We start from the raw sequence: 23,208 nt of genomic DNA on the forward strand, positions 1-23,208 counted from the left end.
TAGGTCTGCCATGGATTCCAGTTCCCTTCTGCCCATGGTGTGAGGTGAGGGTGCAGGCTGTCTTCCTTTTTGTTCTTTCTTCTTTTCTTCTTCCAGTCCTCACTTCATTCCTATCATTATTAATGCTTTTCCAATTGTTCCAGCAAAATTGGTTGAGATATAACAGTGATATTCCTTTCCCGTGGAACTACTTTGGCACTTTTGTGGAAGATCAGTTGGCCACGTGCTGACGGGGCCGTTCCTGCTGCTCCGCCCTCTTCTGTGCAGACATGCGCCACTTTGTCCACTTTACTTGGTTTTCTTGACACTAAGTAGTGTAGCTTTCATCTTTGTTTCAATGTTGCTCAGCCATTCTAAGTCTTTGGATTTCCATGTAAATTTTGGTTTATGTTTTATTTTCTATTTTAAAAAAGCCCACTGGGATTTTAATTCGGTTACATTGTATCTATAGAGTAATTTTGGGGAGAATTAAAGTATATTTTAGCAATGTGGATTGTCATGATCTGTGAATATGTTATGCCTTTCGATTTAGGGAGGTCTCTTAAAATTTGCTCGGCTGTAATTTCAGTTTTTAGAGTAGAGATTTCACAAATTTTCTATTAGATCTTCCCTGAAGCATTCCTGTTTTTTGATGCTACTGCAGGTGGTATTATTGTTTTAAAAATGTTAACATCTAATTGTTAATTTAGAAAGCGTTGGTTTTTATCCACCTTGTATTCGATGATTTTACTGAGATCACTTCAATATTTAAAAAAGTTTTCCATGTAGACAACCATTGATTTTCCTGCAGAAGTAGACAGTTTATTTTTCATCCCTTATTTTGGGATCTGCTGAAGTTGTGTATGAAGTGGGAGCAGAGATGGCCTTTCCTGGGTTAGCTGTAGCTGGAGTGTGTGTGTTTCATGAAGCTGAGGACTTTTTCTTCAATTCTCTCTATGCTGAGAGGATTTGTCATGTTGAATTGTGTCAGTTTTTTCTTTTCATTTATTGAAACTATTGTTTAAAAAATTTTAAGCTGTTACTATGGTGAAGTTCACTGGTTGGTTTTACATGTTGAATTAACCTGAGTTCCTGAAGCCGACCTATTTGATCGTGATGGATGATTCTACTTATTCATCACTGGACTCTATTTGTTAATATTTTGTTAAGGTTTTTGTGCTTTGGTTAATGAGAGACATTAGTACGTAATTTTTTCTCTTTTTGTGTCTTTATGTGGTCTTGTTATCAGGGTATTATTGCCTTATAAAACCAACCAGGAAGGATTAACATCTCTTCCACTTTCCAGAAGGATTCGAAGAGAATTTGTGTTATTTTTCCCCTTAAATATTTGGCAGAGCTGACCACTGGGCCATCTTGCCTTGTAGTGTTCTTAGGAGGATTTTTTTTTTTTAAATCGGGGTCTGAACCTGGGGTGCTCAACCACTGAGCCACATCCCTGGCCCTTTTCATGCTTCTTATATCAAGACAGGGTCTCGCTAAGTTGCTGAGGGTGGCTTTGAACTTGCGACCCTCCTGCCTCAACCTCTTGAACCAGGCATGTGTTTAACTACAAATTTAGTTTTATTAATAGGTAAATGGCACATTGGTCATCTGTTTCCTCCCGTGTGTGAGGAATCGGCTCATTTCACCCAGAGCCACCCGGGTCCTCTGGGCCCGGCCAGCGGCTCCTCCAGCCGTCTTGCCGCCCTCTGACTGGACAGGAGTCGCGGCGACACCGTTTTGCTCCTGCGTCTCCTGCCTCTTTGTGACGCTGTGGCTGGAGGGTGGTCGGTCTCCTTGTTCTTTCTCACTAAGGGGCTTCTCGTCTCATTGCTTTTCTCGGTTTTCGTGTGCGTCATGGATTTCCTCCCTCCCTCCGTCCTCATCCCAGTGAGAGTGGCTCATCGTTTCCTGGTGTCGTGGGCAGAGCGGCGCGGCAGCGGAGAATGGCAGGGAAATGGTGACCTCCTTTGCAGGAGGCTTGCTGTGGTGTGGGCGGCGCGGGCAGAAGGCCCCGCGTTGGCGTAACAGGTTTGCCACCGTCGGCAGCCCACCGAGGAGGAGGATGCCCCCGTGTGACGTGTGAGAGAGCCCTGTGGCGTGACTCGGGTGCCACAGCTGCGTCTGTCAGTGTGTGTGTGCACAGGAGCTGGCGCCCGTGTGTAAGTCTGCACGCGTACAGACAAGGTGGGCACATAGCGTGTCGTTTTTGTTCGCAGCTCTGTGCCTTAAGAGGGCTGAGGACTGATCACACTTGGTGGCTGTGAGGACGCCTTGGGGCCAGATTGTTCTCTGGCCGCCTTCTGTCCTGAGAAGTAGCGGCCGATTCCACGTCTGGGCTGGGTAGCCACAATGCACCTGGTGCCCCTTTTATGCCCGTAGATGAGGAGGAACCAAACACAAACAGGGCGCAGAGCTGAGTCCGAGGGGTTCCCAGCGCTCACGCCGGACAGCCCGAGCACCCAGATGACCAGGTGCAGTAGTGAACGGAAGCCTCGGGCCAGACAGGACTTCAGTAATCAGTCGGCAGGGGGCACCCAGGTAAGTAAGCAAAGGTGGGCAGGAGGCCCCTGGGAGGGCCTGGCGCACAGGAGCGTGCGGGCCCAGCCCAGTAGGAAGGGATACCAGGCACAGACCCTCCAGGGATGGTGGGTCCAGAGGAGCACTGGGGGTTGGCAGGTTGTTTGCACCACCTCAAAGCATCTCCTTGCTTATCAGTTTCCAGGGAACAATAGTCCTTATTTATTGGTGACGCTGGATAGCACCCTGACTGGGCGGTTGAAATTGACATCACCCTGAGGGGCCCTCTGCCCCAGATGTGGCTGTCTGATAAGGGCACGGGAGTCCCACCAGCCGGGCACGCGGGCAGCATCAGAGCTACCCACGGCGAGGAGAGATCACCCCACGAGCCGGTGTGTGCCTGGGCACCAGCTCTTCGGGAGCGTCCATGTCTTAGAAGACAGAGAGGCCGTGGAGCCACCCCAACAAAGCAGACCAGAGCCGCGTGCAGGAACAGACCGCACCGGGGGTCCCAGGCTGGAGGAAAACGCTTTAAAGGACATTTGGGGGTCAATTGAAAAGGATCGGATTGTGAGCGGTTAGTCAGATAAGAGGTTATGTAAGTGGTAAGTGTCTTAAGACCGAGGCTGTGCTGTGCTGATGTTCTGGAACATTCCTGCTCTTAGGAATGCACTGAAGCCCTCAGGGCAAAGCAGGAGGCTGTGGGTTGCCTCCAGAGGGCCCCTCAAGAGTCACAAGTGCAGACATGGTGGCAGCCGCACATGTGGGGCACGGCCACCTGAGTGTGAGCAAGTGGCAGCACGGCCGCAGGGCACACGGGCGACGTGCGAGGTCAGTGACCTGGGCGAGGGTGGATGGCCGGTGAAGGAAGCAGCCAGCGTCTTCCACAGTGACGGTGCTGACGGCCGTCGCGCCCGGGGTGCACCAGGGTGCTCGCTGCCCACGCCCGCCTCGGTGCTGATGTGCCGCGACCTTAAACGTGGCCATTGGCCGAGTGGCAGAGCAGCTCCCTGAGCCCTGAGCTCCACTGGGGCCGGGCCGCGTGCTGCGCCTCGAGGGGCCGCCGCGCTCCTTCTCCGTGAGATCCTTGTTCCTATCGTTTGCGCGTCGGGTGATTTTCCGTACTGATCCGTAGCCGGTGCCGGGCTTCGGATATCGATCGTTACCTGAGCCTCATGCGTCACCTTTAGCCTCCACCTGTTCTTTCCACGGAGTCTTTCACTGTGTATTCTAAGTGTTCGCGCCGGTCACAGGACCGACCTTACGTTTTACACCTGCGTCTTTGCGTTTTCGTGCTGACAACAGACCTCAGAACTGGCCTCCTGTAATTCAAAAAAAAATCCCATGTTTTCCTTGCCTCCCGGTGTCCTGCATACACACGTGTTTTTCAAGACAGTCACATGCTAGGAAATGACGTCCGGCCAGTGGCGGTGCGTGCTGCTGCTCCCCCGTGGGAAGGAAGTGTCCTCAAAGGCTCCTGTGTGGAAGTCTCCTCTAGGGGAAGCAGGGTCCCCGGGGGGACTGGGAAGTGGCCCTGTATGAATCCACTGAGGGACTCACAGGTGATCACGCTACTGGGAGGTGGTGGACGCCGACGGGGGTGGGACCCAGTTGGAGGTCGTAGGTCACTGGGCACGTGTCCTGGAGGGGGTGTATTGTCCCTGGCCTCTTCCTCTCTCTCTGCCTGCTGGCTGCTGTGTGCTGAGCAGCTTTCCCGCACCACGACATTTCGCCAGAGCAGGGGAGCTGGCGGACCATGGGCTGAGACCTCTGAAATCGTGAGCCACAATAGACCTTTCTTCCTCTATGCTGTTTGCATCTGGCAGTTTGTCATGGTGGTGAAGAGCTAGGTGGGGGCCCGGGTGTGGTGGTTCATGCCTGTAGTCCCCAGCTCCTCTGGAGGCTGAGACGGGAGGATCACAAGTTCAAAGCCAGCCTCAGCAACTTAGCGAGGCCCTAAGCGACTAGACCCTGTCTCTAAATACAAAAGGGCTGGGGTGTGGCTCAGTGGTTAAGTGCCCCCGAGTGCAATCCCTGGTACCCCCTTCCCAAAAGCGAGGTGTGCGGGAGGCCACAGGCCCGGGTTTGTGAGTCCAGGCCTCGTTCGCTCAGCAGCACACCCATGCGCCTCTCAGAGTGCTCTCCTCCTCACCCGCGCCCGCTGTGTGTGTTGCACGGAGTCCAGCCTCAGCTTTTCTGTCCGCTCGCATGTCATGGGCCTTCTGTTGCTTGCTTTTCAGTTTTAGATTTTGTGGTATGAGGGTTATTTTGGTTTTGTTTATTTATTCATTTTTTTGGTGCCAGGGATTGAACCCAGGGTGCTCAAACACTGAGCCACATCCCCAACCTTTTTTTATATTGTATTTTGAGACAGGGCCTCACTAAGCTGCTTAGCACCTTGCTGAGTTGCTGAGGCTGACCTTGAACTTGCAAGCCTCCTGCCTCAGCCTCCTGCACTGCTGGGATGTTTTCAAGGAGCCTGTTGGTGACGGCAGGAAGGACTGCCTTTCCTGTCCCATCTGCCCTCCTCCTGCCCTCCAGTTTTTTCTTCATGATGCTAAGAACCTTCAGCGGGCACGGGGCCAGAGCCGTAGGGGAAGCAGGATCTTGGCTGCCCCCTGCTTGCTGTGTGTACTGTTTCTGCACATTTGGTTTCTTCGTGCTCAGTTTCGTCTTCTTCCTCCAAACAAGGGTGGATCTGAGCTCTCCAAATTCTCTCCCAGCTCTCTTGCTTTTATGATCCTACCACCACGAGGTTCAATCTTCGGGAGGACTTGTCATCAGTGTTGCTGAAGACCCTTGACTTAATTAAATTACTTATTGAAAACCAGCACCCCCCCCCGCCCCCCGCAAAGACAATCACCGAAAACCTTTAGTGTGGGCATTTCTCAAATGTCAACTGGCCTATCAGTTTTGCGATGCTGCAGGGGTCCGTGGGGACGGGTGTGTGCCCAAACAGGTTGGAAAGGGATTTTATATTAGACTCTTCCACCACTTTCCGTGCCTGGCGATTCCAAATGCACGTGAGCTTATTAAACTGCCATCTTGTGGGGACCGATGGCTGTCACCCACCCCGGAGAAGGCAGGGATTCTCGGCCGACTGGTGTGTGCCGACTCTGCTTGTCACCGTGCCCCCGCCAATCACAGCGCCCTTCGGATTGTCCCTGCCTTGTTAATTACTGTTTGGGCAGCTTGTCCTAATCCCCTACCCTAGGAACCCGGCCAGGCCCAACAGAAGAGGCCTCTTGTCCTGTTGAATTTACTCTTGTTCTGCCTCCGCACATGGCTCTGGAGGGCTGAATGGAGCTTTCAAGTAGCGCTGGTCTTACCAGAGGCTCGGGGCCCGGCTCGGACCCACCCGTGCAGACACGAGGACCCGTAGTGAATGCTGAGTTTCTGTTTTGAGAAACAGGCCACGTTCTCCTCAGGGCAACTTTGCAGTTGGGAGGGGCTGCGGCCGGCTTCGATCCGGCCACAGAGTAGAATAGTGCGGGCAAAGGAGATCCGCGCGGGGCCCTTGCACCTTCCCCTGCTCGTTTCTGTGCTGTGAGCACACTGCGGCGGCTGTGCACGATACCCGCCGGGGTCCGTGGGTGTGCACGAGTGTGCATGAGTGTGCACATGGTGTGCCAGCGGGTGGCATTTCTGGTCGCTCCCTGCTGTCCCCTGGGAGTGAAGGTGACTGGAAGTAGCCTCAACATCCAGTGGAACCCAAGGCCGCCAGGAGCCTGGCCTGTGCCCTGGGTCCAGCCTTCTCTGCCGTCCCCTCTTCAGCAGGCGGACGGGCCCATTTTCAGTGGGGACAGAAACTGGGAAATGGCAGGAGATGGAAGAGAGGCGGCAGAGCTGTGTGCCCAGGCGTCCCCCCAGCCCGTGAATAAGAGACCCTGACCCGCAGAACTCGGAATGAATCAAGCTCACTGGACACTGACCACACCTCTCCATCCGAGGCCCTCGGACAGTCTAGGACGGTCCTTCCATATTAAAAGAAGAACGAGCACTCTGAGTTAGCAGAAGGCGACAGAGGGCCATTGAGAGGCAGGGAGTCCTGGAGCTTCCTAAGTGGGGGTCGGGGGTCAGGAGCCTGGGAGGCCACTGTGCATTTCGGGGCTGGGAACACGGGGTGGAAGGGAGAGAATAGACCTCCCCAGGGGGAGAAAAGGGGAGGGGAGGAGCAGAGAGTGGAGAGCCACCAAGCGAAGTGGTGGAGCTGCGAGGAACTGCGGGCGGGCGGGTCCAGGGACCGAGCTGCCAGGAAGAAGCTTGGCCCTGACGTCATCGTGGGAGTCCCAGCTTGCACTCAGGGGCTGAAGTAAACAGGACTTGAAATCCTGCCAGCCCCAGCAGGCACGGCGGACTCCCCTGACGGGGTTGAGAGGGACTTGCCAGGGTCCGTTGGTGCCCGGAGGTTTGAATGAGAAACAACCCTCAGCCAGGCAGGCGGTGTGGCCTCTCTTCTGCGGGGCAGGTGTGTGTCCTCTTTCCATCTTTCCTGAGTAGGTTATGGGCCGGATCGCCACCCCTGGCTCTCCTGGGCTGGGCTATTCCAGGGGTTCTTGGCGTTCTTAAAACCCGCTGGGGGCGCAGATCTGAAGCCGCCTGCAGTGCCTGCCAGCTCCACCGTGATCCCGCTGCGACTCCAGCCCCTGAGCTGGGGGAAGCCAAGCGATGATTTCTGGGCATTGTAAGTGGGTGTCATTCTCATACCAAGGTATTCACTTACTGCTCTGGAACTTTCTAGAACTCCTTCCAGGATGATTGATTGATGCTGGAGGGAAGAGACCTGGGGTGCGCCAGAGGTGGCCTCTTCCTGTGAAGGGCCGGGTGGTAAGCAGCTGCTCAGGGCACCGCTGCAGGCTGAGTGGGTGGGTCTGTGTTGATACGAGGTAGTGAACAGGTGGGAGGCTGGATTCAGCCTGTGGGCTGCAGTGCAGCCCTTTGAGGAGGGCGCCCAGCCTGTCACCAGAGATGAACTTCTCTTTTGAAAGCCACTCTGAGCTCTGGGCTCGCTGGCTGTGGGCAGAGCCTCCCCTGTTTGACTGATGCAGATGAAGAGGAGCCAAATGTGCATCTGGGTTTAAAAGCGAGGCAGCTCCTTGGGAAGAGGGGCGGGATGAGTCCCAGGCCCCTGGGTTGAACCTGCGTTTATCCATTCCCAGCAGTGCGCTCCTAATCGTGCACTTCTTTCCTGGACTTCCCAAAGTACTCTGGAGGAATGTCTAAAAAGGTCTCTTTGCAAGAAGGCTCCGAGGTGCAGGGCTGCAGGGGACACTTTCTGGGAGCGGGGTCTCTGGTGTCCCCTCTGCACTGCTGGGCTATGCCTGAGCGGGAGCCGTCAGCCTGCGAGAAGAGGGAGGCAGAGCTTTCTGTTGGTTTTGAAATCTACCCGTCAGATCTCTGCCGTGAACACGTCTGCAGCCGCCTCACTTCCCTTGCGCCCTGTCACCTGCATTGTGTTTTAATTATTGACGTGTCCCCCCTCCCCCACTTGCTCTGTGCTCCCTGGAGGCCAAGACTCCCCCAACGGGCCCGGCTCCTGTCTGACAGCGTCTCATCCCTGTCCTTCCCCTCCACAGAATCAAGGCGGCCGCAGGTGTGAGGATCATGGCCGTGAGAATCAGCAACGAAGACCAGTGGGCGGTCCAGGAGGAGCTAGACCACAGCAGCACCGAGACGACGGCCACCCTGGCCTGCGTGGGCCACCCGGACACCCAGGGCAGGTGAGTGCGGAGAGGCCTGAGGCCCGGGCAGCAGTGGAGCCGGGGCAGTGTGGGGAGCCCAGGCCGGCGCGGCTCGGTCACGGGACATGCTCCTGCCGCTCAGTGCCCAGCTCAGGTGGCCCCTGGAGGGCCTGAGCAGGACGCAGGGCCGCGTGGAGCTTGGTCCCTCGCTTCACTCACAAGTGCCCGCGCAGACGCAGGTCTCCGAGCTGCGGAGTCGCACTGTGGCAGTGCTGAGTCCCCTATCTAGTTCTAGATGATGACGATGGTTGTCGTCGGCAACTGAGCTGTGAATGAGTTGGAAGAGCAGAGCCGGCTTCGGAGGCCACGGGAAAGTGGACATTTTCGTGCGCAGGCGGGGTGGCTGCAGCTTTGGGGGACTGTTCAGCTTTGGGTGCCGTGACTGGATCCCCCCACGGTGTCCCTTCCCTGTGGTCCTGCCCGTCTGCTCCCGTGTGTGGAACACGCATCATTAGTGGTGAGTCAGGTAATGGCCGTGCCAGGGGCACAGCCCACCTGATTAAGGCCACCGCGGGCTCAGGCCTCCCTGGTGAGGGGCCAGCTCCTCAGCTGGGCACACGAGTCCCTTGTGTATCCACCTTGTCACCTGAGGTTGTCACAGCTGTTCTCTTCCCTTTATTCTCTGACCTTTCTGCCCGTGGAGGTCCGCAGGCACAGCTACGTCAGTGGGCGGCTGGGCAGGTGACAGGGACAGCCTGTCCTCTGGAGTTGGGTGATGTGGCTGCCTCTGCTTGGGGACCCCTCTGCCTGCTTTCTCAAGGGAGAAAGGGCTCAGGTCGAGTGTTGGTCAGAAGCCTGTCGGAACCACTGTCCCACTGTCCGCATGATCCCGGCGCCTCTCCCTCCAAACCCATCCTTCACCTCCGCGGACCGTGCCGCAGCCTCAGCTGACCAGGATTTCTCTGGAAGTCTGTATCTGCTGAGCACCCCCAAATCCCAAGTTGTTAAGATCTACCCAGGAGCTTTCAGTGGCAAGTAATGGACTGTCTCCTGCAAGAGGCTGGGGACAAGATAAACCCTTCCAGGTCACATTCAGTGACCCTCTCCCTCCAGCGTTCCACTAATCCATCCCAGCCTTTCACCGTCAGACGCATGATCTGCTGAGGCGGTCAGAGCCCTCAGGATGGAATCCTTTCCTAGGAGCCCCCTCTGGACGGTGCCGCCCTGGGGAACCAAGCCTCCAGGTCCCCGAGACTGGGGGCTCTCTGGACCCAGACCACAGCACACAGAGGTGCTGGGCATGTTCCTGGAGGAAGAGCTCCTCTCGGGAGCTTGGCTCATGGGGTGGTTTTGTCCATTTGGTCCTGTACCATGAGGTTCCCCAGTGGGCGGAGTTCAGGGTGGACAGCACGAGGAGCGTGGGGTTGGGCCTCCAGCCTGCCCTCACGGCCTGTCCCCATCTTGCCCAGGTGAAGTCCTCTCAGGCACTCTTCCCTCCTGAGGGAGGGTGGTAGACACTGACTATGTCAGTGTCTGCTGATGGAAGCTGTTCTTCCCAGACAGGCCCGGCAGGAGTCCTGGTCATCACTGGCCCTGGGGACATAAATCTGATCATGTGACCCCCTAGCCAACTGCAGTAGCTAGCCCTGAAGCTGAGGGGCTGGGATGGAGGTGGGAGGGGCTCTGGGGCCCTGGACACTGGTGGGAACCTCAGTTAGAGTGGCCAGGCAGTTGCCAGTGTCAGGGATCCTGATCCCCAGAGCACGCTGGGAGGGCTCCTGGCTCTGCGTCCTTGGACCCTGGGTGGGTGACAGTGTCCAGGGTCCATGCAGAGGGAGGGAATTTTGTTGAAATATGTGGTCAAATGGCAGCGCTTTAAACGGAGAGAGCCACACCAGTTCTTGGAGGTGGTTGTCACCCATCTGTTTTCTGAGAGCAGATTTGGCCCTTCCCTAGGAGCGGCCAGGGAAGGAGCCCTGTGATTGGCAACTCCTGGCCTCCCCCCTCCTCACGTTTGCAGCTTGACCTCCCCTGGGCTGGAGAAGGGCAGGGATTGTGGTTTTGGCGTGACGGTGTATGCTTATCTGGTGTCCCTCTAGGATCCATCCCGTAATTTAAATAAATAATTGCTTCTTTTTATGCTTTTGTTGCGTTGCGATATCAAATGAGGTATGAAACCCAGGCGCACGGACGGAGCCGGCCGGCTAACGGTGACTACAGGAATATATCCCGGCCCGGCGTCCCGCGGGAAGCTGTAATCTCTGGCTTGTGGCAACCTTGAGTGGAACCGACTTTTTAATAGAATATAATGTACAAACTGCCTGAAATTCGGCGATAAGAATTAAAAACGTGTTGTGCGGGAAGCCCGGCGTGCTGGGCTCGGAGGGCAGCTCAGGTCTCCATTTGAAATGTTTTAATGAAGACTCATTGTGCGGAAATGTGAGCGATAAAGATGAAACCGTAAGATAAAGGGTAGTGTTGCCAAAAGAGGGGAGAAAAGATTAGAAAAATAAGCAAATTTGGAAGTGTTCAGAGCAGATAAGGCCGAAGCCACGGGAACGAGTCAGAGGGCGGGAAGCCACGTGTTACCGGCCAGCGGGGACCAGTGTTCCCTGGCTCGTCTGGCTGTGGGGACCCGGATCTTAGGAGGTGGGCTGCCTCCTGGGTGGCCAGGAGCCACCGTTTAGAGCCTCATCTAAACCCTGTGGGAGAGGGCAGCAGAGCCCAGGCTTTCTGCAGAGGGACAGGCACACCCAGGTGGCCGTCACCCTACTCAAGGTGAAGCCAAGATCAAAGCCAGATGCTTGGCCTGTGCTGTAGGCTGTGGCTGGAAGCCTGGGACCCTCCTGCTGGGATTTCTCTTTGCCACTCCAGTCCAGACCCCATGGCAAGTGTCCACTGGCTCCAGCACTGGACCAAATCCCGGAGACGCTGGCTTGGAAAGAGAATGGGCCCACTTCGGCACAGTTTTGGAGGAGTCCGACCGTGGTTAGGGTTCTGGGCTTGTGGCGAGACACACTCTGTGGCAGGGAGCGCGGGTTAGAGCAAAGCGTCACTCACCCCGGCCAGAACAGGGGAGGAAGAGGAGGCACCTGGCTTCAGGCTGCCTCCCTCAAGGCCGTGTCCCACAATGCAGAGCCTCCCAAGAGGCCTCCCAAAGGTCCCCCACCTCCAGGACCAGGCTGGGGACTGAGCCTTCGACACCTGGCTCTGGGGAAGGTCCAGATCCAAACTGGGCCGGAGCTCATGCCACGGGGAGGGCCACCTGTCAATCAATTTGATGAACCCAGTTGCTTTTAGGCGACGTCCAACCACTGGCCATGAAACCAAAAGAGGCGCTAATGCAGAAAGCCACGGCGTCAGGAGTCACGAATCATGGGTCACGTGTCAGGCCAGGCCTCCCGCCTGCTTACAGTTCATACCCGAGTGGAAAAGAAGTGAGTGGCGGGTCGAGAGAGGGTTCCTCCACGCCCCTGCCGCTCCTCTACCGCCGCAGCTCCCGCCGGTCGCCGCCTGTTAGTTCCCTTCCTTCTGTAGGGGGTTTGCTGAAGAGCCAGAGAACATGGGAACATCTGAGCACACCTCTCGGGACAACCGTGTGCGATGCTGTTGGACGGACAACAGCATCGCACACGGTTGTCCCGAGAGGTGTGGTCCCTTATTCTATGTAAAGATCCTGTTGAAAAATCACATGTATGTACATTTATACATCGATCATACACGTATGCATATTTAATAAAATACGTTTTGGGAGCCAGGGTCCGGTTTAAAAGTCCTTCAGGAGAACACTTCCCACATTAGAACTCTCAGAGTCCTTGAAGTGCATACCTGTTAATAGCCCCACTGGACGGATGGGTGAATAGAGGCCCAGTTACGTGACCTCTCAGGGTCCCAGAGCCAGCCTGTGAGCAAAGCAATCCCATTCCAGAGTCCATGCTTGGACCTCTGCCCAGGCTCTGGGGACGCGTGACAAGGGGCCCTTGCCTCCTATCCCGTCTTTCAGCTCTCTTGTCCCACTGGATGGAGCGCTCAGTAGCAGCAGTGCCCACGTGCCAGCACGTGGACCTGGGCCACAGTGGCCCCCTCCGAAGATGCTCCCACATTCTCATCTCCAGAATTTGTGAGAGTGATTTTTTGCAAAAGGCGTTTGCAGAGGTGATTGGTCTGGGCTCTAAGATGGGCCCTAAGCCCCCAGGAGGCGCTGCACCCAGAGTTGGTGATAAACCCATGGGAAGAGGGGACAGGGATTCTGCCACAGGCAAGGAGGCTGAGGACGCCTGGAGCCACCAGGAGCGGGAAGAGGTTTGTGGCCTTCTGTGGCTGCAGCCTCGGGAACCAGGGCCGGGCCTTGGTGGATCCTGGCTGGGGGCTTGAACAGAGGCTGCTGCCTCCTGGACGTAGTCGGAGTCTCTGCAGCCCGAGAGCATGCGGATCTCTTGGACCCAGCTCCCAGCGGGTCAAAGGCCCCGGCCCTTCAGAGGAACCTTCTCCCCAGGCGGCTGGCTGTGCTGCCCGGCCTGAGCGCTGCTGGGGACGGGGACGGGTGAATCAATGATGCTAAACACCAGAGGCGGATGAAGGTGTCTGTTTTTTAACAATGCTGGGTTTGCAGGCGACGGGCGGAGAAACACAGGCTGAGTTCGCCGCAGGGCTTGCTGGGGCGGGGAGCCCCTGGAGGTCTCTGGGTAGCGGCACAGGAGTGGCACAGAATCTGTTCCTGCACCAGATTTCTGGGAACTAGCGGGTCCAGGGTCCTGTGAGCTCCGCCTCAGCTGCCCTCGTCAGCTGGAGAGGTTTATTTTCATTCCCTCTAGAAATGGCAGCAGAGTTGGTCCTGTAAGAGAAGAGGAACCTCTCCCATCTCCCCAAAGGAATCAGGTCTCAGAGGAAAAGAAAAAGCAAGGTGCTTTTAAACGTCCCTTCTTTCCTAGCCAGGGGCAGTGCATGGCCATTCCAGCCAGGCTGTGTCGTAGAAGGGCTCTCCACCTCAAGCGTGGTCGGTGTGCGACTGTGGGGAACCTGGAAAAACTGCCGGGATGGGGAGTCACGAGCACCAAGCCCCTGGTGCAGCGGCGGCCATGGCCCGCCCTTTGGGTAGGGCTGCCCTGTAGGTGTGTTCGCTGCGTGCGCAACCGCGCAGACCCGAACGTGTCAGGCTGGCGTCTTGAGCGCTGAGAGCTGGCGTCTCCGGCAGCACCGTGGGAAGAAGCCTGCAGCCCGTCTTTTCCCGTAGTTCTCAGGCAGGGAAAGCCAGTGGGGCCCAGGAGAAAATCCAGATGTAAGCGGCATTATTCCAGGTGACAGCCAGCTGGGCCCTCGTCACCCAGGGCCAGTCTCAGGCGGGTCCGGTCTTGGTGAAAGGGACGAGCAGGCCCCCTGCGTCCCCGGGCCCCTGAGAGCCCCACGTGCCCTCTCTCCCCAGGGCGGGCTTCCTGTCCAGCAGGCTCTCACTTTGGAAGGCCCCTCACGGGGGCAGGAGTGGAACCTGGAGCGGGAGTCTGTCCCGGCAGGCCTGGCAGCCAGTGATCTGCGGAGCCCTCAGCCCAGCGCCAGGTGGTTGAGGCCGCTGGGGCGCGGAGGCGACTTTCTTGGAGCGCCTGTGCTGGCCTCTTGTGAGCCCTTGCTTCTCATTTTTGCTTAGTGCCTTGACACTGGTGGTCCTGCTGCGATGTCATTGCTCCCAAGCCATCACCTGGTGGTCATGAAACCAAGCCTGTCACGCGGCCTGAGACCTCCTGGCCCAGATCCAGTGTCTCTTTGACAGGAGCAGCCTCCAGGTGGCTGCCTCTGGCCCTGCCCCAGGCCTCCTTCCTCCAGCCTCCTGCAGAAAGTTCTCCAGGTCGACAGCCTGCCTTGGCTCAGCCACCTCTGCCCGCAGCCCGGTGCCTTTGTGGGGAGATGAAAGGCAGCCCAACCAGGGGTTGTTCCCTCTCGGTTGCCCTCCGCACCCATTGTCTTTGGAAAGGGCACTTGATTTGGTTTACCCATTGGCTGCCCAAGCTGAAGCGGGGAAGCCGTGTCCCCATTAAGGCCTTCGGGATTCCTGTGGCTCCGCTTTGACCTGGGTGCCAGCTGCAGCTCTTCCGAGCCCTGGGAACAGAGGCGCTGGCTCTCTCTGCATGCTGGGCTGTGCTTGCCGGGCACCACGTCTGGCACGCAGCAGTGCAGAGGGTACTGGCCCCGAGGGGCTCCCGTCCATCCAGCCAGAGGGCCTGTGGCTTCAGGGGCAGCGTGGGCACTGACGTTACAGTGCCGGTCTGTTCCCTGTGGCTCTGTGGAAGGTGACAGGAGGTACCTGAGCTGAATGTGAGGGAGGGCAGGCTGTGGGGACGGGGCTCCCAGAGAGGGCTAGGTGGGGAGGGAAGAAGGAGCCACACAGCCCTGGGGAGACCGTTCAGGCAGGGGAAGGGCAGGTGCAAAGGCACCTGAGGGAAGTGGCGGCGGTGGGCAGGTGGGCGCCTGGGTGGCACAGAGATGGACCAGTGGGGCAGAGCCTCACATTCCCAGGATGCACCTGGCATCCTGCACTTCAGTCCAGCAACCCTCTGTGGGTGCCACACACCTGCTGGGCACAGACAAGAGCCGTGCACAGTGTGTCAGGTCCTGACTGGAAGCAAGCAGGGGAAGCGCAGGGTGGCCTGGGGGTGGCCCCGGGGCTTCCCAAAGAGCAGGGCCTGCGGAAGTGTCCGGACTGAGCCTAGAGAGGGTGGACCTGCAGCGGCAGTGGCCCTGTGACGGCAGGAACCCCAGGAGAGGGCGCATGCCCAGGGGCCCCGTGGGCTGTGGCTCATGCCGGACGGGGCCCCTGGGGCCCAGGCCTGCTGCCTTGCTGGGGGACGGGCCGTGGATTTACGAGCTTCACCCTGGCCACTGAGCTCGGGGCGACCTCAGCAGTTCAGTCCTGCTGTTGCCACCTCGCCTATGAAGCAGAGCGGGGCCTTGGCGGCGGCAGGGCTCACCTGAGCTGCCGTGGGTGCAGCAGGCATGGCGTTGCCGTCGGCTCAGCTGACCTTCACGGTCCTCAGGGTCAACTTCCACAAACAGCTCCGGCCTTAACACGTGTGGCCTGGGAACATGGAAGCACTTCGAGTGGACAGCCGACTGGGCTGAGGCCGCAGGTGGAGGCGTCTGCTTGGGTGGCCCGCCTCAGCCTGAGGCGCGCGGGCAGGCCCTCTGTCTCTGAGGCGCCCGGGAGGTCCTGCCCGGCAGCTTGGAGCCAGCCCCCCGTGTCTCCGCTTGGGGCTCTGGTGTATGTTTTTTTTCAAAATGTTTTAAACATCGCAGGGTGACAGGATTTAGACCTGGCCATGGAAATGGCCATTGCCTGCATCACTTTCAAAGGGACAGTGAGCAAGGTCCCTGTCACTGGTCAGGGCCTTTGCTGAGGAAGACCACCACCCCCAGGGCAGCACCCAGGGCTCTTCCAGAAGGAGGCTCCCCTGGCCTGCTCTCCAAACCTTGGTTTCTGGAATGGTCTTTCCATCCTCCTTCCTTCAAACCCCTCTGGCTCACCGGGGTCGTCTGTGGTCCTAGCCGACTGTCCTCCCGGGTAGACAGCTGTTTCTGTCTGCAGCCCGAGCGGAAGCTCTCTTTCTTCTTGAAGCCCACGAGGTAATCTGTGTCATTCTCTTTTCCTTTTCCACGCATGACTGTGCCTTGGAAGGGGGTGTGCAAATCCAATATCAAGTATGCGAATTCGGTGGGCGTCCTGGGTTCCTGTGGCTGATCACCACAAACCCAGGGCCTTTGGAAAATGCAAATGTATTCGTTTGCAATTCTGGGAGTCGGAAGTCCAAAGTTAGTTTCACTGGGCTAAAATCAGAGTCATTGGCAGAGTGGGTTCCCTCCAGCTGCTCCGGGGGACTCTGGTTCCTTTCTCCTCCGCCTCTGAGGCAGCCCGTGCCCCTCTGCTGGTGGCCCCAGGGCGTGCGGACCTTTCCATGACTGCATCCCCTTGTTTGAGCCTGACCCTCTTCCGCCCTCTAACGAGGACTGAAGTGACCACATCAGGACTGTCTCCCCTCCTCCGATCCCGGCCCTTTAGCCATGCAGGCTTCATGGCTGCAGGTTCTAGGGTTCTGGCCCCTGGAGTCTCTGGGTTGCTACTCTGCCGTGCTCTGTAGTGTCTGCAACACTGCAAACGCCACCACGCAGCAGGCGTGCCTGGGCCTGTGTGCCCTGTGAGGAGGCTGGACTGGCTTTCATCTGGGTTTGTCCCACGGGAGGCCCTGGGCAGGGGCCTAGGGAGGACAGGGTGGGGAAGCCAGGCCATGTTCCCTCTCTCGGCTGGGGTTCCCTCCTCTATTCCAGCTCCCACGGGAGGGGCAGGTGCTCAGGCCCCTAGCCCACCTCCCCACCTCCCGGTAGCCCGGTGGCTGCTCACTGCCTTGTTTCTCTGTCCCATCTGACTTCTTAGGCATCCTCTCTCTTGGAAAAGCAATCCCTGCACCACACTCCCCTTGAAATTCCTTGGGTGGCTTGTTTCTTGCTCCATACTGACTCGATCCAGCCAGGCTAGGAGCCCCAGTCCTCGTCACGATGGAATAAAAAGCGGAGTGCAAGCTGGGCCTGGTGGCGCACACCTGTAATCCCAGCCACTAGGGAGGCTGAGGCAGGAGGATCGCAATTCTGAGGCCAGCCTCGGCAGCTAAGCAAGGCCCTGAGCAACTTAGTTAGACCCTGTCTCAAGATAAAAAGTGAAGAGGGTTGGGTGGCTCAGTGGCAGAGCGTAGCCAGGCTCGGCCCCGGTGCCCAGCGCCCCTCCCAAGCCCACACGGCTGGGCGCAGGAGCAGCTTGTGATGTCCCCTCCCTCTGCCCACACTGCTGCAGTGAGACTGTCCCTTCCCAGGGGCACCGAGTCCTGTTCCCCGTGAGGCTGGCTGGAGCTGTCCTTCCTGAGTGACACCAGGGCTGGCGTGGCACCTCTGGACCCTTGCGCCCCTGGAGCCCCGTCTTGCTCTTTGAGTCGTGTCTCTGCGACTCAGCCGGGGTCATAGGACCATGCAGTTCCCAAGGATGGCGGAGACTTGGGACTGGCTGCACTGCAGCCCAGCGGCTCAGCACTCCCGTCCAGGGGGCAAGAAGAGGGGCGCAGACACGCTGCGTGGGACCAGCTCCCGGGCTCTCCGCAGGGGCCGGCGCTGACATGGCCCCCTGGTCACCAGGCAAGGAGGCGCCTGCCCCATTCCGTTCCCTGTGTGCTCCGAGCCCTCCCGAGAGCCGGCATGACGAGACGCTGGGCTCTGGGCAGCGTCCCTCAGGGTGGAGGCCATGTGGCTGGAAGGAGAGGGTGAGAGGACCCCCCCCGGAGGTGGGGAAAGGCCCGGAGGAAAATGAAGCCGGGCGAGACTGGAGCCGCCGTGGAGGGAGGGGACTTTGGAGTTGGACCCAGGCACAGGCAGGACACCATGAGAAGACCATGGTGAGACCAGAGTGGCGGATCCACACACCGGGGAGCCCAGGAGCTCCAGCAGCTGTCCGAGCTGGGGCAGTCCGGCTCCCTGCCCTCCGGGAGAGACCGTGCTGGCACTTGATGTTGACCTTCCAGCCGCCAGAACTCTGGCCCCGGGAGACTTGCACGCTGCCCCTCCTTCTGCTGTCCCCCTGCCAGGAGCACAGGCTCTGGCTGACTGGGGGCCGCACCCTGGCCGGCATGGCTCTAACAGGCCTTCTCCAAGTCTCAGTGACCTCGCTGGGAGAAAAGGCAAGCCCATTCTGCCACCTGCAAGTGGCCTCTCTGGGCATCAGGGTCCTCTCTAGAACACAGGTGTGTTCGGGTCTGATTCTGGTGGGTGCAGTTTCCAAGAGTCGGGCCACTCAGCCGATGGGCCTTGAGTCTGAGCTGCTAGGAAGGAGAGGCTCAGCCAGGACGTACACGCCAGGCCACGGCTTCGCCTCCCTCTGCCCAGGAGGGAGCGCGGGGCGGAGGGGAGATCTGGGCTCTGGTGTGAGCCTCCGTGTGCTCACTGGTTCCGGTACTCGCAGGGCTGAGATTCTGGTGCGGCGTGACCTCAGCCCTGGCAGCTGCTTAGTGAAGGGGTGGCCATGGGGGTGGTCTCTCCCTCTTGACTCCGGTGAATGCTGCTCTCAGCTCCCTGTACAAATTTTAGTGGGAACACCTGCATCAGTTCTTCGCGGTATCTGCCCAGGGGCGGAGTTGCTTGGACATGCAGTAATTATGTTTACCTGATTAGCAAAATGTTTTTCATGGTGGCTGCCCCTTTGACAGTCCCATTAGCAGAGTTACAGTTTCTCCACATCCTTGGAGATGACCAGGAAAGCAGCTTGGACACAGGCCACGGCACGGAAGGACCTGGAACATGGTGTGGAATGGAAGCTGCGGCCGTAGGAGGTCACGTCTTGGATGATTCTGCTTTGGGGAACTTCCATAGCAGGCAAATCCACCCGGCTAGCAGGTGGCTTAGTGGGTGCCAGGGGCTGGGGAGGGCAGGGGGCCAGTGTCGCTGGCCCGGGGCTTGCTTCTGGGGAGAGGGACAGTCTGGCCTTTGAGCGGAGGCAGCTGCTTGTGGCGGCCTGACCTGCGCCCACTGCGACCTGGGCTCCGAAGTGACCAGCGCGTGGATTCTGTGTTCTGTGTTTCACCACAACAAAGCCAGCTGAGAACCGAGCGGGGAGCAGCCTCTCTCCCCGGAGGCCGCCCGTTACGTGTTTTGGGGCCACCGTGCAGGCTGCAGAGAGGCGATTTCACCTTCCACGGGGTCTTTTAAATTAGACTGCGACATGAGCAGCCTCACCCGCTTTACTGAGACTCTCTGAGAATGAGACACATCTCGGCCATCCAGCTGTCTGGAAAACGCGCTTCCACGCGGGTAGCGACGGTGTGAGGCGGGACCCTAGCCAGTTATGTGCAGATCGGCAAGAGCGTCGCTCTCCGCTCCCATCAGGTTCGGCTCTTACCGGTCAAGGGGGCGAAGCCCCGTCGCTGTTTTAGCTCTGGTCTCCCCCAGAAGCTCCTGTGAGGGACAATGCCGGAAAGGTCCGGGGAGAGGTGCTCAGGAGGGGGACCTCGACCCACTCAGTGCGTTAGCCCACTGGAGAGGGTGAACTGGGGGTAACCAGGCAGGTGGGGTGGCCGGAGGAGAGGGGCCCCTGGTGTGCGTTTTGTCCTTGGTGGGCTGAGCCGAGTCTCTGCGCCTCCTGACTCTCCTGTCCCCAGCAGCTGTCCTCCACCACGCCCTTCTGCCATGAGGTGCCCCTGGCTCGGCACAGAGCCGTGGGGCCGGCCGTCTGCGGACTGAGGCCTCCGGAGCTGTGAGCCCACGATAGGCATCTCTTCCTGTAACTGCTGCTGTCAGGTCTTCGGTCACAGCAGCGGAACAGCTGACGGAACCAAACGCTGACTGCCGAGAGCCACATGGCCTGGAGAGACCAGATGAGCCGGACGCGGGGCACGCGCCGCGTGGGCAGGTGCGGGGCCGAGGCCACCGCTTGCTGCCTTCCCCTCCGTGGACGAGCTGGCGTCCTCCTCCTTTCCTTCTGAAAACTCATGAATTATTCACTTCAAGCACACTTAAAAACACAGGGAAGATTGTAACACACACCCACTTATCACAGCTTTATCACAGCTGAATATTACCCCAAATTTGCTGCAGAGCTTAAAAATAAAAGCAAAAGCAAAGCTCTTCCTGTCGCTCTCTCCCTCTCTCTTCGTTAACCACCATGCTGATTTTTGTGTTTATTGGTCTTAGGAATATTGATGAGCTCTTACTGCATAGGTGCCTCTCCACAGACAGCGTGCGTGGCGTGTTTTCCGACTTGGTGTGAATGGATGGCGAACGGAGGATCATTCTGCAAGGGATCTCCTTTGCCCAAGGCAGCCTCCCCCAACCTAGTCCCTGTGGATGCGTGGAGCTGCCTGGTTCTTCTCTCCTGGTGCCGTATAATATTCCACACATGGACATTCCATCACTGACTTTCTCTTTGATTGATGGATGGTGCCATTTAAAACCTTTGCTTTTATAGATTTCAGTGCCCACTTTTGTACACGGAATCTTAAAAAATTTGCACTTGTTCCTCTAGTGGGCAGTGAATTTTAAGTGGAGGGTTGCAACCCATTAATGAAGTTGTCGTGGTGAGCATAAAAAGGAGGAACAGATCAGCACAGAATAGAGAGTATCACAGCCCAGAGCGGGCACTGAGAAGAGCCACTGTTTGGTGAAACTCCAGTAGGCTCGAGGTGACAGAATGAGAAGCCAAAGCCCTGGGGTCTGTACCGAGAAGGAAGCTGCTGCGTCCTTGGGTTTACATGCCTTCAACTTTCCATCTCCTGCCAAAAGTGGTTCCCAAAGTGGTTGCATCAGTTGGGAAATTATGTCTGAGGTTCAGAGGTCTCTCAGCTTTGGGAGAGGAGAGGATTTTCCAAGAGGGTGGTCCTTCCAGGCCTTGCTTTGGCCGGGTGCTGTTCTGGCTTGATGTTGTGGGTCTGCTGTTGGTGTTTTGTGGGAGAAAACATCATGCCACTTAATTTCTTCGCTGTCAAGAGGCAGAATTAAGTTATTCCTCTTTTTAAATGAATGACTCAAGTAGGGAATAATGGATGCAAAACGAGGTAGTTAAATATCGGCAGAGAAGCTGATGGATCGGCTGTCACTTGGATCTTGCCGTAAAGGGAAGGAAAGTGATATTTAATCACTTTCAAAAATGAAACCAATGGTGGTGAATCTGATGCCTTTGGAGCGTGAGTGACTCATCAGGGCCATGTCACTTTCCAGTCACAAAGGAGCTGGTACCTCCCTCTCCCCGATTGGATAGCTGTGGAGCAGAGGAATGTTTGCTTTCAAGTTAGCAACCAAGGCCCCCGAACTGCTTAGATATACAGGCGAGGACTTAGCACTGATTCAGTTGGAATTTCCTCCGTGTAGTTGGCAAATCAGTAGTCTATAAACCAGTTTTATTTGATTTGTTGGGTTTCTTTCATTTTTAACCTTCAATTGGGCCAACATTTAAAATACATCAGATTTAACTAAACATATACATTTGGGGCATTTCTGGAGAAACTGGAAAACTGGCCATTTTGACTCCTGGAGGGCCAGGACCACTGGAGCTGATGGCTACGGGGCCAGGCTCTGGCTGACTCGGTCCCCTCTGGTCTCTAGACCCCTCCCAAGTAAAGCAACCCGGGATGGGGCTAGTTGGCTTTTATTATTAAGTGCACAGTAGCACTTTTCTGCTAGGAGAAAGGCATTTTCCATATCAACCCTTATTAGCTCTGTGACCTTGAGGAAGTTTAAACTTGTCTTGCCTCAGCCTCCTCCACTTTAAAACGGGGCATGTCCGGCCGGCCGATAGGGTGGTTGTGGGATTTAATGATGTAAGATGCTTGCAACATTGTCTGGCACAGAATGAATGGCCTGCAAGTATCGACTGAATTAATGGGCTGAATTAATATCATTAGTATCCATGTCTGTATCCAAAGGGGCGGGGAGGCAGGCCCGGAGAGCGTCGTGTGGCCAGATAAATGGGAAAGCGTGTTTCTTTGTAACAATGAAGAACGTCCCGTGATTGATCCGGGAACAAAAGGTCCCCATGTTGGAAGGAGCAATGTGAAACACCCATTAGGAAGAAACCTGGGCACCTCGTGATCAATACCCAGAGAAGAGAGATGATGAAAAGCTTAATGAGCCTGTAAAAGGGCTCAGATTTCCACGGAGGTTCTTTCTAAATGCAAACCAGGTGAGTCCTGCGCATGTGTGCGGAAGCCTGCGTGGGTCTCATCCCACTGGCCCCTGTGCCAGGAGCAGCCCGGGTGACCTGGAAAGCACTCACCCTGTCTCAGAGCAGGCGTGGCCTGGGGCCTGAAGGCACCCGGCTGCACCCAGTGGTAGCCCGCACCTCTGATGGAGTGTGTGGACGAAGCCAGAGAACAGCAGGATTCGCTCCTACGAAATGGGGCCTTCGGCGCAGGTACCCGTGGAGATTCAAAGAAGCCCAAGATACAAAGCATCTCAACCTTCATAAACATTCTTCTTTGACGGTTTCCTCCCTCAGCAGATAGCACCCCAAAGACTCAAATCCAAATGCAGTCCTTTTAGAAGTTTCCTCTAGACCTTATTTTTTTCTAAACCAAAAATATGCCATTAGGCAAATGAAATTGGGTCCTTGAAGAGAATTTCAAGGTATAGTCTGTTTTTCTCCCTGGAAACTCTTTCAGATTCTACTTTTACCTGTTTCAAAGGCAAATATAAATAAAGCAATAGCTTTGCCCGAGGCCTGGGCCATGATTTATTGAGGAGCAGAAAAGACAGGAGGTTTAGAAGGTGGTTGGGAGAGAAGATCGCTGTGAAATCTGTTGTCCATGTGCTGTTTCTGCCTCTGGGAAAACAGGAGGACGATGTCTGAGGGAGCAGGTTGCTTCAGTTTCCTGTCAGCCTGATGCTCAGAGCATCATGAATTTGAATGTTACCTCTGAACTGGGGTCGTGTGATTTGCTGGAATCTTCTAGAGGGAGGCAAATACTCCAGTCACTTAAAATCATGGTCTCTGTGGCCAGAGCAGGGCTTAGATCCAGTCCTTGTCCTTCCCAGGCTGTGGGACCTCAGATCACAGCCTGTCCTGCGTGTGGAATCAAGTTTTGGACACATAGCGATGCCTTTATTTTAATGACATCTCTGGAGTCTAATTTTAATCTTGAAAATTTTCAGAGTGGGCTGGATGCAGCAGATCTGGGGGTCACAGTGGACCTCTGGTCTCTAGCTGACAACTTTCAGAGACTGGCTCATCCTTCCATGTTGTAGGAAGGTCCAAGTGGCAAACGTGGTTCTCCAGATTCTCCCCCTTCCAGGATGCATCCAGATTCTATCGTGTAATTACGTATCTGCCGATCAGCACCCCAAATCCTGGGCACCTTCCTGCTGACCAAGTCGTGTGGTGAACAGGAAGTCTTCGGCCTTCGGGGACTCATCTGCCTTGGGGGAGGCAGCTGTGACATTTCTGCTGGTTTTCTCCTCCTTGAAGGTAGAGCGTGGGTGCTGGCTGGGTTTCCTTGTTCTTCTGTGGAGCAGTGGGGGG

General features: G+C 56.8%; 1 protein-coding gene across 1 annotated transcript in view; it reads left to right on the top strand.

The window, feature by feature from the left end:
* Nucleotides 1-23,208, top strand: part of TMEM132B (transmembrane protein 132B) — a 393,438-nt gene that overhangs the window by 212,314 nt on the left and 157,916 nt on the right. Inside the window, exon 3 of the mRNA XM_079151212.1 lies at nucleotides 8,076-8,219. Within this exon, the coding sequence (XP_079007338.1) occupies nucleotides 8,076-8,219 (144 nt within the window). The remainder of the gene's footprint in view (nucleotides 1-8,075; nucleotides 8,220-23,208) is intronic.

Source organism: Sciurus vulgaris, assembly GCF_902686455.1.
Source record: "Sciurus vulgaris genome assembly, chromosome: 8".
NCBI classification, from domain to species: Eukaryota; Metazoa; Chordata; class Mammalia; order Rodentia; family Sciuridae; genus Sciurus; species Sciurus vulgaris.